Source organism: Gadus chalcogrammus, chromosome 13 (assembly GCF_026213295.1).
Source record: "Gadus chalcogrammus isolate NIFS_2021 chromosome 13, NIFS_Gcha_1.0, whole genome shotgun sequence".
Taxonomy (NCBI): domain Eukaryota; kingdom Metazoa; phylum Chordata; class Actinopteri; order Gadiformes; family Gadidae; genus Gadus; species Gadus chalcogrammus.
In genome coordinates, this window is record NC_079424.1 from 5,465,691 (window position 1) to 5,480,597 (window position 14,907).

The window sequence follows — 14,907 nt, forward strand, 5'->3', positions numbered from 1 at the left end:
GGGCTGCTCGATTATGGACAATTATTTTGGTCAATATTGAAATCACGATTATTCAACTGATGATTTTTGAGCTTGAAAACATGATGTATTTATTCAGCATGTCTCTCCCAAAAACACTTTGTAACTTGGAAAAATACAAGAAATTGTCAAAAAGAAAATGTTCAAATCTAAAATAATGTACAGATATGATTCCAGCTGTTCGGCACTTTCTATAAAACATTTAATAAAAAAAAAATAAAGAAAAAAAATAATAATCTTGATCGAAATTCGATTAATTTCCCACCCCTAGTATATTATACACAGACATTAGTAGTATATTATACACTGACAATAGTATATTATACACAGACAATAGTATGGAATTATACAAAGACATTGGTACTATATTATACACAGACATGATATTAGTAGTATATTATACAAAGACGTTAGTAGTATATTATACACAAACCCCCCGCCCAGAGGACCACGACCTCCTCTGATGGGGCCCATGACCCCCTGAGACGGGGGAAGTGGACTGAGCTCATTTCCTGTGATGGAAGAGAGCAAGGAAGGAAGAGAGGGGGGGCTGGGATGCTGTGTACAGTGTGTGTTTATTGACATGGAGGCGATGATGGAGAGAAGCCCCCCTCCAGTAGCACGAAACGTACACAATCAGAGGAAGAGAGGCTTCATGTTGATGTTCTAGGTGAACTGATGGACTCCGTAGCGACGGAGGAGGTTAGTCAGCGTGCGGATATCGTCCACGCTGAGGCTGCGAGGGTTCCTCTCGACGAGGTACAGTGTGGAGGAAAATGGAATAGTGTGAAGCACAATTTGTACAATTTGTGTTCCATCTCACTGATCGCTTTCATTGGCTGCCTGCTGGAGAGCGATGCGCTTTGATGTGCTGTACTCCTCCCACACAGACACCACTTACGGTTCAGCAATGACTCAACCGCTCAGAGCAAGTTCAGGGCCTGGTGTCTAGAGCCTGCTCATACAGGCTCAGGGCCTGGTGTCTAGGGCCAGCTCATACAGGCTCAGGGTGTCTAGAGCCAGCTCATACAGGCTCAGGGTGTCTAGAGCCTGCTCATACAGGCTCAGGGCCTGGTGTCTAGAGCCTGCTCATTCAGGCTCAGGGTGTCTAGAGCCTGCTCATACAGGCTCAGGGCCTGGTGTCTAGAGCCTGCTCATACAGGCTCAGGGCCTGGTGTCTAGAGCCAGCTCATACAGGCTCAGGGTGTCTAGAGCCAGCTCATACAGGCTCAGGGTGTCTAGAGCCTGCTCATACAGGCTCAGGGGCTGGTGTCTCGAGCCAGCTCATAAAGGCTTAGGGTGTCTAGAGCCAGCTCATACAGGCTCAGGGGCGGTGTCTAGAGCCAGCTCATACAGGCTCAGGGCCTGGTGACTAGAGCCAGAAAGAAAGAGAACCAGAAGTGCGTTGGTTACCAGAGCCTCAGGCTCAGACCAACACCCAGACATGCAGTCTGCAGTAGAGTTGTTCCGAATCCGATAACAGTATTGGAAATGCCTCCAATACTGCCTAAAATGCAGTATCGGGTATCAGCGAGTACGAAAGTCAATGCGATGATTCATTACTTTCACGTGACTCCTCCACTACACGGAGAATATCACAAACACTACGTTGGTATGCTGCGTTCGTTAACGGGTGAGGTGGGAAACCCGTCATCTCCGACCTACGTGCGTTTGAGCTACCGAGTCGGAAACACATGGACGCTCATGCTAAATTACAAGAATATAAGGTATTATTATAATGACAAATTATGAATGGAAAATATTCCGTCAAACTAGATAAAAGATGGTTCTATAGAATTCCTTCTCTGTACAAGTCCTGTGGACCGAACCTACAATCTAGTTCAATGCAAGCTGCGGTCCCGGCCTGACAGGGACGGCGGGGTGCGGTCTGGGACGGTGTCCTTGAGCAGCGCAGCTTGTTTACCGGTCGCTCCGAGTCTGAGTATCTGTGTATAATCAGCCGAGTGTAATCACACCAAACAGCCTCAAGAAGTCAGCCTCAGGCTATAATAAGAGAGACACTTTGTGGCTATTCAGCAACACTGACCACAGTGTAAACCGTCACACAGCCTTCCCTCGCACCGTCACCCCTCGCACTCTCACCCCTCGCAACGTCACCCCTCGCACTGTCACCCCTCGCAACGTCACCCCTCGCAACGTCACCCCTCGCAACGTCACCCCTCGCAACGTCACCCCTCGCAACGTCACCCCTCGCAACGTCACTCCTCGCAACGTCACTCCTCGCAACGTCACCCCTTGCACCGACCTAACATAGATTATATATAATACAGGTTAAACCAACCTAACATAGGCTGTATATAATACAGGTTAAACCAACCTAACATAGGCTGTATATAATACAGGTTAAACCAACCTAACATAGGCTGTATATAATACAGGTTAAACCAACCTAACATAGGCTGTATATAATACAGGTTAAACCAACCTAACATAGACTGTATATAATACTGGTTAAATCAGTCTATTAGAGTCGGTATACAAACCAGGTTCAACTGATCAGGTTCAACTGTAAATGGATTTGGGATATGTTTGGTATGATATCGAGTTAGATTGACGAACATAGAGATTGTGACATCCGTCAACAACACGCAAGCTCTGTGTTCGCCAATCTACTTATCGAGTCTTAAAAACAAGATGGCGTCGACGGGTGAACTACTGATGGTATTGTGTGTATAAAATGTCCTTTTTAATAAACAATCTGTACACTTACAAAGTTATCAATGCCTAATTTTATATGTTAAGACCCTTATTATACTATCATAGAAGTGTCGGGCTACTTCTAGCCTTTTAAGTGGTTTAAAATAGCGATTTAGTTTTTACCAAAGGAAATCGTTCCAAGTGTATAGCGTTTTGGTAGAAGCGGCTAAAAACAGCCAACCTGAGAATGTGTCTCTATGCGCTTTTTCGCTCCCAAACGAACATTCCAACTCGTTATCATACTAAACATATCCCAGATCCATTTTACACCGGACATCTCCTTTAACATAGACCGTATATAAACAATATCCAAGACTATAAGGTGGACCTGTAACTTTAAATAAACGGTTGTAAAATGTGTTTCTTTAGACTTAAATACTGTAAAGACCGGTCAATCCTGCTGGTAAAATGATTCATCTGAACCAGAATAGACTGCTACTGTGTCTCCCTCTATCAATCTCCATTCCTCTTGTTTGTGTAATAGTTCAAAGAGTTAATCTGACTTCACAGCTGGAGATCTTGGCACACGTCCATCTAGTAGTACAAACAGTTACATTCTGGAGGAACGAATAGGACTGAATCCTGGACATTATCCAGAGCGGGTCAGCGGGGTAAGACTGCTCAAGAGAGCGCATCTCATGACGACGTAGCAGGGTCATACTGTTCATTCAAGCCGCCCTAGCAGACCCTGGGACTGGGTATACACGGTAGACACCATGTCGACTACCTCGTGAAGATGGGGTTTAGCCTTCCATTGTAAACCGTTAGTAACTACTAGTTACTAACACTAGTTAGTTAGTATCTACTGGCTACTAACGAGTTCAGTGGCAACACTCTCACACCACCAGAGACATGGCATAGACCACTCACACATCAGCAGAAGAGGAAGAGAAAGCACATCTAGCATGCTTCACGCGCCACCGGTCAGTTAGTGGGATTTGAGAAATGTAATTTTAACATAAGATAGCGATTTTTGCAGAAGCAGTCTTCACTTTATAATCTCCATCCAGAATGCTCTACACACACCTAGACTGGCAATGTAGCAGAACCTCTTTCAGCCCCTCTTAACGGAACTCATCTAGTGTGATGGCACCCTGCCTACTCTCATGTCAACGATTTGACGCCACCAACTACTACCACCAAACAGCTGCAGGCTGGCAGTACACCACAAAGGCATTGCTACATCTGTCTGTCTGTGGTGGTGACCACATGGCAAGCCTTCCCCTGGAACACCTTCTGTCAGCAGCCAGGAAGTCCTCCACTTACCAGATGAGATGTAAGACACTGGGTTCTTCTACATCATATTGTGTACCAGATCTCTCTGCCTCTGTCAGCAGTGGTTTGACTCGTATTCCTGTTGCTCCACTAAACCCCTCCAACATGACGACCCACTCTACTCACCACATTACCAACACATCTCACATGCTACCCAACTGAAGATTCATTTAATAGAAAGAAAATAACAACCTTGACATATTGAGAATAGCATGAGTGCATGTCCTGCAGTCAGCTGGCCCCGCAGGGAACATGATTTCTTATCCAAACAGAATTATTTACATAACCACACAGCACGCTCATGTTTTCTGTTATTTGGGCCTGAAGGCAAATGTGTCTACAGCATATTTGTATTGACAACGTGAGAGAGAGAGCATGCGTGTGATTGAGCAAAACGAGGCCTTGTTCTCTATACAGCTGCTGAAGGCCCACTAACTCTAATGCTTAGCCTAACGCTAACCCTAACGACAACCCTTACCATAACGCTAACCCTAATGCTAACGCTAACCCTTACCCTAATTCTAACCCTAACCCTGATGGAGGGCCAGACCCTTGCTGTTGGGTCCTGGACTTTACTCTGGCCTGGCCCTGGGCTTCAGAGGGCAGAGGTTTTGAGGGACTCGGATGCCAGGTAGCCAGACGCTGAGCAGTGGCTAGGAGTCTGGGAGGCCACAGAGCGCCTCAGAGACCAGGAGGTTGCTCCTCTCTGAGGCTCAGAGACCAGGAGGCTGTGAGCCTCCATGAGTTGATGGTACTGAGGGACCATCGCTCTGCGAGGATAAATGCTTATTAATTCCCTGCATCTGACATGATGGCGTTGCCGTTTTTGTGATGAAGTGTGGGAAGGGGTGGGGGTGGGAGGGGTCGTTTCCACGGCAGCAGAGATGTGAGAGGAAGTCTCAGATGAGGCGTGATGTAACACTTCCAGGACCGTGTCGCTCTCTGACGAAACCCAAGGCACTAAGCTCTGGATTCAGCAAGAGAGGCTGCTTTTATCTTCAAGATACAGGGTATACATCTCGTCCAAACATACGTCATTTTACCATGGAACCGGAGCTGGAATGAGTTTGAGTAAAACCATTATTTGAGAGCGTTCCTCTTGTGCAGTAGCAGAAATTAAGTAATATGTCCCAATCAGTGAGCAGTAAATACAGCTTTCTCCCTACAAGTTGTCGAAGTTGTCAGAAAAAGCAGATTAGCTTCATTTGAAGGGCAGGAGCTCCATACTTCTGTTCTTCAAAAAGGCACCGAAGATAAGAACACTGAGATTCGATGGTGATTCAGCTTACATTGTGAAATCACCACACATCTCTAGGAAACTTCAGTAAATTGAGCTTATATTCAGACGTCACCGAGAGAACACACACACACACACACACACACACACACACACACACACACACACACACACACACACACACACACACACACACACACACACACACACACACACACACACACACACACACACACACAAAAACGATAGAGCATATAATTAGTCTTTGAACCAGGAGCACAACTTCCGCACACATGCATCAAAGACGCGAGGGAACAAGGCATGCCCGAATGTTTATCTCCTTTAAACAGGGAGGAAAGGAAAAGTGAAAAGTAAGAGAATAAGTTGAGCTGTGGTGGGCAAGCCGAGGTGGACTGTAAACAGAGCAAGCCCATTTCAACATTTGAGGTCACCACTGGAATCCTTAAAAGGAGGTCCAAAATAGCTTTCTTAAAAACAGCGACATAAAAGGGTGAGGCTGCTCAATAGTAAATGTACATGACTCCATATCTTTGTGGAGGACTCCATTATAATATTTATGTTTATATTTATAAGTATGTGTGTGTGTGTGGGTGTGTGTAGGTGTATTTTATGTTGGACAAAATGTCCATTTAAAGTTATTAACAAAAGTCAAGTACCACAATAAATCACTATCAGTAAGTGGTCCCTCTGCGTTTACAAGTGATAGTTAAGCACCGACCATCAGTCCTCTATTACACTGTAACAGACAGTCTGAAAACAAACTATTGAGTCGGGGGAAACAAAGCAAAGTCCACTGTGAGGGACAGAACGCCTTCATGGGTGAAGCTTGACCTTCACTCTTTGCACCTAACCAAGATCTCGTAATTCAAATCAATTATTTGCGAATGCCCGGCACCCTTTTTGATAACATCAGGTGATGTCTATTTGCAAATAAAATAATGGAAAGTTCAATAAAAGGGACGGTTTATCCTTTTGTAAGGGTTAGGGATACAAGGTTAACCCTTACCCGTTCTGTTTCACAAGGTTCAGGGTAACAGCTTAACCCTCTGCAAGTCTGCCTCATTAGGGTAACCAGGTTAACCCTGACCCAGCCTGTGTCACTATTAGGGTAACCAGGTTAAGCCAGTCTGCCTCACTAGGGTAACAGGTTAACCCAGTCTGCTCCACTAGGCTAACAGTTTAACCCAGTCCGCCTCACTAAGGTAACCAGGTTAACCCTGACCCAGTCTACCTCACTAAGGTAACAGGTTAATTCTGACCCAGTCTGCCTCACTAAGGTAACCAGGTTAACCCCGAACCAGTAAGCCTCACTAGGGTAACAGGTTAACCAAGTCTGCCTCACTAGGGTTACTAACAGGTTAACCCAGTATGCCTCACTAGGGTAACCAGGTTAACCCAGTATGCCTCACTAGGGTAACCAGGTGAACCCAGTATGCCTCACTAGGGTAACCAGGTTAACCCAGTCTGCCTCACTAGAGTAACAGGTTAACCCTGACCCTAGGGGTGTACACTTGGTATGCCCGTAGGTTACTTAAGCAACTAGCAGTATGTGGTGAATCTAACAACTAACCCTTATCGATATCAACTATAACCCATAGAACTCTTGCTCATGGTTGGTTTCCCAGATGCTCCCAGATGACCCACGGAGCCAGCACTTACCCAGCAGAAGCAGCTTCACCTCCCGGGCCGCCTTCTCGCCATCCTCCCGGAGGTTCTTGTCGATCATCTTGGACCTTTCGGCTGCCGCCTTGTCCTCCTGGCTGACGGTGCAACCCATGGTTCCTAGCGCGCGCTTCAGGACTGCTGCTGGTTGGACCGCTCCACAGGAAATTATCTTAACCTTAACCCTTAACCCTAGCCCTTAACCCTAACCTTAACTTCACTCAGAAAGGCTTCGTCCTCACTGCTACAACTGGAGCTGAAGAACTTGCTTCTCTGGTGGTTGAAGCTGTGGAGGCAGATGTTGGTACCAAAGGAGAACAGTGGTAAACAACGCAGTGATTTCTTTAGTTGATATAGCTTTAAGTCGGTTTAGCTTTAAGTCTTTAAGGTTAGGTTTAACTCATGTTCCGTCAGTAGACATCAGGGATGCTCTTCTTCACGTCAGGAAACCAAACAACTTTGCGGAACTTTAAGAAGCTTGATGCTTGAAGCGTGACGGTCTCTGTCCTGATTCCGCCGTCTGCGCAGGTCCGCACGAAAACGGGCACGAAGTTCTCACGAAATGACTCCGAAGTTCTCTCTAAATTAGTCAAGCTGTGAGACCGAGGGTTGGGGCTCCGGTGCCAGGAGGCTGACGGTGGTTATCCTGGTGGTTCTCCTCTCCGTTATGTGCTCCGTCCCCTGATTGAGGTTCTCCGTTATGCGTTCCGTCCCCTGGTCGAGGTTGATGGTTTGAAGCCACACCCGCGAAGTTCTCCAGTACGAGCATAGGAGACCGCGACGCGCGCCTCCCGCTCGGCAACGCCCACTCCGAGTGCATCATGGGAAATGTAGGCCAGGGTGTATAAAACCGTCAGTAAAACGTAGTACTATTATTTAGGTTTCCTGCATTATTCGTTTCAGTTTGTTTTAGTCCTTTAGATCAGGATAGTATCATGTTCACTTGGTTAAAGATATAGTATCACAAAAGCTGAAGCAAGAAATTAGATATTCAATGTGAGATAGGTGTGAACTACCAAATAAAAAAAATATTAAGATAATTGTGTAGGCCTACTTATTCTTACATTTGTGTTTACCATCCTCAAAACAAAACGGTCAACAGCTAACATTAAAAATAATATAAGGCAGGAATGATGTGAATCAAAGCCAACTCTACAGCGCTCCCTGGAGGCGGTCCGTGGTGGAACTTAAGGGGAAACTGATATTAATCTGAAGAAACATGAAATGTTATCTTATTATCTTTATTGCAATGTTGCTTACAGTCCAATTACTGCCAGCAAGGTATTAAAATACATCGAGATACAAGAAAATAGAGACATAACTTGGAGGGCGATAGAGCACTTTAAAAATAATTACATTTAATTTTTAATCAGACAGAAATGCACCTGCTATTTACATTTTACAAACTAGATAGGATTGTAGAATATAAAGGGTTTACATTTATATACATTATGTATAAATGCTGGCTGACATCAAAAGTATTTTTTATTAGATTTAATCATTTACGATACACAAAGTTCAATAAATCACATAGGATTAGTAGATATAAGGCTAACCACGACGTCATCAGCTCCTACCTCTGCACCAGCTACTGTCTCACTTTCTCCGATGGCGTGTTGTGTTGCTTTTCTTTATTTGTGCCATAAAACCTGGAAACCTGCCCTGAAATAGTTAAATACCTTCACCATAGAGAAACAGATACCAGTAGAAACCAGGAGAAACCCATGGTACGGATCCACCTTACACTCCTTTTTAATGGGGTCATATCTGATGTTAGTGAAACGTCTGTGCGTGGGCTTTACTGATCCGTCATGATTCAATGATCTGATTCTGAAGCAGCTGATACAGAACAGAGCTCCTCTCTACTGGAGCATACAGACCATAACAGAGCTGGTCTGGAAACAGTTCCTTTCTACGCTGGAACATACAAACCATCACAGAGCTGGTCAGGAGACAGTTCAAACATGGACCTTCAAAACAGTTTGGACACAAACGTGTGTTACCCTTACTGCTGCGTTTCGTTTGGATCACTACACATTAACAAGGGGACACTAGGTTCATGTTAGTAACGAATCAACAACAAGATATGTTAACATGACAACAAGCATACCGACGGGTCAAACCAAAGGACAATAATCCAAACTGATTCCTCAGCAGGTTTTCTCTTTTTTTAACATTCTGATTTAACATTTTTAACTTTTTGGACAGATTTATTATTAAATCGGACCGAATTGAAAGTATCTGAACAGGAATCAACCATTCACCATGTAAACACCAATTCACCAATTCACCTATTCATGACGACAGACCAAACACTTCCATTAAATAGTCTGGTCCGAGCAGAGGTCCAGTCTGACGATACATGTTAAACACAAAGGTACCACAGGTTCAAACCAGTCGACACATTTGGACACGTTTCCTCTTTCCACCACAATAACCCTCACCGTAACCCTAACTGTATCACGTGATGATCCCCAAAAAAGATGAACTCTTTAAAATCACGTGCTGGCCCCCTCAAAAAATCCCCCCAAAAAAAGCAAAGCACGAGACCTAATTTAAACCCTAATAATACCTCTCATTACATTGCTTATTTTGTCGACACACATGTAGTTATTTCAACATTAAGTACCGGTAACACGAAAGGGGCATTCCCTTACATTGAATCTATCAAATATAGGATTCTTTTACAGCGCTAATCTGCATGACAAAGGATAAGTGCTGTAAATCGAGTAAAGTTGTGCTTGTTAGTTGAAAGTGCTACTTGACTAATCATCTGCAGTTAGAGCCACCCTGGTGTATCCCTATATCACTATATAGTGTTATACTATATATATGTATATATATGTCACTATATTAGTATAACAGGTCAGCTTGTCTTGGCCGCAAACATTTACAGACTCCAAGCTGCTCACTGGCCGCCCAGTGGGTGACCCTGTAGTTTATCTATAAATAAACTCATTTATTTATAGATATTTTGGTTATCTCAGACTGTACTTTTTCGCCAAAAGTTTAGAAAGAGCGCATTCGATGACTCTGTCTATTCGCAAAGAACAGTAAGAGGCAAACTTTCCTATTTTCATAAACGGTTCCATTTTATTTGACTCCAATCCTCAATAAAGAAAGTAGACTATCAGCCGCTTTGATTCAGGGACTGAAGAATCCCCCTGGAGGTCAACTCTAGAGCTAACCCTCTTCTGTTAAACCCTCTGGAGGTCATCTCTAGAGCTAACCCTTGGTTCCTCTAATCCGCCTGGAGGTAAAGGCTAGAGCAAACCCTTGGATCTGTTAAACCCTCCGGAGGTAAACTCTAGACCTAACCCTGTTCTGCTGGTTTTCTGATCACATTGTCACCTGGACATGAAACCAAAAGTAACAGACCTCCTCAACCGATATCAACGGCCTGATCAAAACGAATACAAGCGCGCCAAATTAAATGGGAGGATATTTGTGGTGGAGTCGTCGACATTTAATTCCAACCAAAAAATAAATGTTGTTTAGGAAAGCTGAACGCACAATGTGTACAAAATAAAGTCCCAGGTACTCACTTCCTGTTTGCACACACTGATGGTGATTCTCTCTCTCTCTCTCTCCCTCTCTCTCTCTCTCGCGCGCCCCCTCTCTAGCTCTCTCTCTTGGGCTTTCTATCTCTCTCTCACTCGCTCTAGCGCTCTCTCTTGCGCTTTCTCTCTCTCACTCTCTAGCTCTCTTTCTCTCACGCTTTCTCTCTCTCCCCCTCTCACTCACCCTTTCACTCACTCTCTCACCCTCTCGCTCTCTCACTCTGATGCAATGTTCACCTGCACATAAAAAAACAATGCTGTTACTTGAATAACTCATAGTTACTCTGAGATGATATAATAAATACAAAAAAGTCGATTACAAAATAGTTTCTTCGGCCGTCACTGGCGACGGCGAACACGGAGGTGAACATCATATATTGACACAGATGAGTCCTATATTTTGCAGATAATAGTTCATCGTAGGAACGGCGGTAGCATGTAATGGCAGATGCAGGTTGCCATGACAACCATGGAGCACAGTGGGTCAGGGACATACAGACATCTCTATCCACTTCTAACACATAGACGTGTGGAAATATACATGTTCTCCCTGGACTTGGCCTCGAAAAACATCAACAGCTACCTGTAAGCTCTTGGCCCATACAGGAAGAAATTCAACCCATTTCCCAAGAAGAAGAATTTGCCACCACAACCAGGTCACTGATTGGCTGAAGGACAGACCACACCCAGCTCTGTAGACCCGGGACCAGAGCTTAGCCTGGAAAACAATACGCATCAAATAGGATCCGAGAACAAAAACGGCCAAAACACAAGACAGTACTACGTTGATATAAACCCTGGGAGGAGGAGGGGCACCCTAGTGGCCGCTGCTGGCGCTGCTGCTCCCAGACGTCCAGTCGATGATGATGAAGCTCAGGCTCATTATCATAAACAGGAAGCCGATTCCAGCGAAGATGGCCGCCTAGGAGAAACAGATAGATTTACATTTACATTTGTACATTTGTACATTTTCTCAGAAGAATGAGAAACAATATGTCGCTGTCGGTACAGTTAGGATGTTCATAGAAACGAGGGCCAAGCACTAACATTCGTTTGGTTAACCCATTCCGCGTATAAAACATAGATAGCTAGGATAAGATGCTACACCATGCTAAGTACTATTGCAAATGCAAGGACGTACAACATAAAATAAGTGCTTACATTGAGTGCCAGGATGTACAACATACAATAAGTGTGTACATTAAGCGTCAGGACGTACAACATACAATAAGTGTGTAAGAGGGGTGTGTATGAGTGATGGTGAGGGAGTCAGTCAGTGTTTCAGGCAGCCTAGCAGACAGATATCAGGACCCAGTGACACATTCGCAATCAAAGGGACACAGGGAGTTCAGTAAAGAATGACCCATTTGAGTTCAGCTCTCATGAACCTCCTATGAGCCCAATCGCTGTGGAAACGGGAGAACCAGGTCCACACAGTGAGAACCACTCAGTCCCTGCATGCAGACACCAGGAACTTCCCTCAGGAACCTCAGGACCCTTAAGGAACCTCAGGAACCTCAGGACCCTTAAGGAACCTCAGGAACCTCAGGCCCCTCAGGAACCTCAGGAACCTAAGGAACCTCAGGACCCTTAAGGAACCTCAGGAACCTCAGGACCCTTTAGGAACCTCAGGCCTCTCAGGAACCTCAGGACCCTTTAGGAACCTCAGGAACCTCAGGCCCCTCAGGAACCTCAGGACCCTTTAGGAACCTCAGGCCTCTCAGGAACCTCAGGACCCTTTAGGAACCTCAGGCCCCTCAGGAACCTCAGGAACCTCAGGAACCTCAGACCGCAGGCCCAGGAGGAGTTGAACCTCAGCTCTCAGGCACTTAAGTGATCCCGCCTCCATCCAAGCCTCCATTACACTTCTGCAACAAATGTCCGTCTGCGATGCGCCGTCGGTGTCTTGCCCCTACGATGTGGTTACCGAACCAATTCTGAGCACGGAACAAACAGTCGTTCATGACTTCTAATGATCCTCATAATCTGAAAATTACATAATAATGCGCAGCAAGTGTGATGATACTAGTGAACAGCAAATGTGTCTGTACTAGTGAACAGCCAGTATGATGGTACTAGTGAACAGCCAGTGTGGCGGTACTAGTGAATAGCCAGTGTGACGGTACTAGTGAACAGCCAGTGTGACGTACTAGTGAATAGCCAGTGTGGCGGTACTAGTGAATAGCCAGTTTGATGGTACTAGTGAACAGCCAGTGTGGCGGTACTATTGAACAGCGAGTGACGGTACTAGTGGACAGAGTGAGTGATGTACTAGTGAACAGCGAGAGTGATGTTCTAGTGAACAGCTTGTGTGACGTTACTAGTGAACAGCCAGGGTGGCGGTCGTAGTGAACAGCCAGCGTAATCGGTCCCCTCAGGCTCACCATGATTTTGGGGGGCGATCTCAGCGGTTCCTCCTCGTTAGGAACGATCCTCAGGTAGAAGACCGCGGGGAAGATGAAGATGAGGCACGGGGCGGACGTGGCACCTTGACGCCAGAGAGCAGAAGGAAGCAAACACGCGTAAGCAGATCCCTGACTAATGAAACACGTCCTCACTGAAGCTGTGTGTTGGTCCAAGGAGACTGCTTAAATCCCTCCCCCCGAACGGATCTGAATCCCTCATGGGCCTTGAAGCAACGCAATAACAGGATGTTAGCTTTAATAATGTCGTTAAATGAACCGTTAGCCAAATGTCTAACCGTTTTTACCACATGCAATGTGGCTAGTCTCGCAATAGCAGAACTGACCACACCCTAGAACAGTCGGCCAGACCTACCGATGATGCCGAAGATGCCCAGGATGTTGGGGGCGAAGATGACCAGCAGGTTGATGAGACTGAGGAGGACCACGGCGATGGCAACGTGCCGCGGCCAGTTGAAGGTCTTGTTGGGGAATAGCATCTGCTGAATGGCCCTCCGAACCTGAGACAGCAGGGGGGAGACGGGCTCAGGGTCACCAGGAGAGACAGGGCTGACCTGAGCTTCAGTCTCTGACTTGTTTAATCTCAGTAGGGTGATTCTCGATAATGCCTCACTGTGATAAAAGATGTGCTCGGAAATTGGTCTCCAATATAAGAGAGAAGGGGCGAACTAATCTGATATCACACAACAATTACGCAGGGGAAGATATAACAATATACATTCTGCTGTTCATTGAGTATTCATCTGAGTATATATCAACATTGAGTGGGTTAGAGTGCTATAATAAATTGCATTTTGTGTGTTGTTAGTGCAGCAGGTGACCCTTGACCTCTTGCCCCCCCCTATGGTGTGTGTTGGTAGTGACCCTTGACCAGCAGCAGAAGGCGACTCACAGGAAACAGTACGATGGGGACGGTGAGCGTTACGGCGACCAACACGGCCACGCGGACGCACAGGATCAGCGTGTCGTACGGGTCGATGCGGCTGTAGGTGTGCAGCAGCTCAGCCTCAACCTCACCTGCAGGAGGGCACACACATACACAAAACACACGCACGTGAACGCAGGCACAACGTACGCAAACGCCCTCGAATATAGGATCCATGGAGTCCAGGAAATCCTTTGTTTTCTAACGTCCCCACCTCTAGTTAGTACAAACTGAATGTAGGATAACATATCGGCCTACGTGAGGTGTTCTTATTAGGCGCATTCAGGTAGAAGGAAATGATCAGCTGGGCTACATCATGCACTTCATGACAAGGTGCTGTGAGGGATTTGGCCACTGGAGGGCGCTGCATTATCACTGCTACACCTCCTCCACCTCATTCTCACCGGGAACCCCAGTAACACAATCAAAGACTAGTTGAGGTTTTGCATACTAGAGAGACAACGAGGGAGACAGAGAGAGAGAGAGAGAGAGAGAGAGAGAGAGAGAGAGAGAGAGAGAGAGAGAGAGAGAGAGAGAGAATTAACCCTCACCATAGAAGGTCAGGTAACCAAACAGAGCAGCTAGGAAGTACATGGTGTACATGACAGCGATGGAGATGTTGGACACATGCTGCATCCTCTTCTTAGTAGGGCTGAAATCAGAAAGATGCCATAAAACATAAACGCATAACCCAAGCCATCAACTGAGGTCTCATAAAGCCACGCAGCTAAACAGCCATGAAATACCTTCTGTTGCTCTAGGCATCAGAAACGCACACAGACACGTATGCACGTAAACACACAAACTGAACCACAGAACACAGTGCATGTGACCGGCCAGGTGGAGTGGTGCCTCTTGGGAAGGGGTGCAGGACGTACTTGCGCAACTCAGTGTAGATGGGCAGCACCTCAGGGTGGCACACGAAGGCAAAGGCCAGGATGGGGATGGTGTAGGCCGTCTGTAAGGGAACCCAACAGTCACATGGAGCCAGCTGGCATAGCGCTGCTACCGCTAGCATAGCGCAGCTACCGCTAGCCTAGCGTTCCTACCGCTAGCCTAGCCCTCCCT

The 14,907-nt window shown here is 46.0% G+C and overlaps 2 protein-coding genes across 2 annotated transcripts in view; both read right to left on the bottom strand.

Annotated features, from left to right (window-relative positions):
• The window catches only part of LOC130401455 (guanine nucleotide-binding protein G(i) subunit alpha-2), a 40,017-nt gene extending 32,336 nt beyond the window's left edge, over positions 1-7,681 (bottom strand). Inside the window, exon 1 of the mRNA XM_056605216.1 lies at positions 6,929-7,681. Coding sequence (XP_056461191.1) covers positions 6,929-7,046 — 118 coding nt within the window. The 5' untranslated portion in view covers positions 7,047-7,681. The remainder of the gene's footprint in view (positions 1-6,928) is intronic.
• A 530-nt stretch (positions 7,682-8,211) lies between these two features.
• Positions 8,212-14,907, bottom strand: part of LOC130402599 (sodium-coupled neutral amino acid transporter 3-like) — a 28,581-nt gene continuing 21,885 nt past the window's right edge. The window contains exons 11-16 of the mRNA XM_056606826.1: positions 14,718-14,797; positions 14,391-14,491; positions 13,807-13,931; positions 13,270-13,414; positions 12,876-12,979; positions 8,212-11,413 (exon numbers count right to left, since the gene is read on the bottom strand). Coding sequence (XP_056462801.1) covers positions 11,309-11,413; positions 12,876-12,979; positions 13,270-13,414; positions 13,807-13,931; positions 14,391-14,491; positions 14,718-14,797 — 660 coding nt within the window. The 3' untranslated portion in view covers positions 8,212-11,308. The remainder of the gene's footprint in view (positions 11,414-12,875; positions 12,980-13,269; positions 13,415-13,806; positions 13,932-14,390; positions 14,492-14,717; positions 14,798-14,907) is intronic.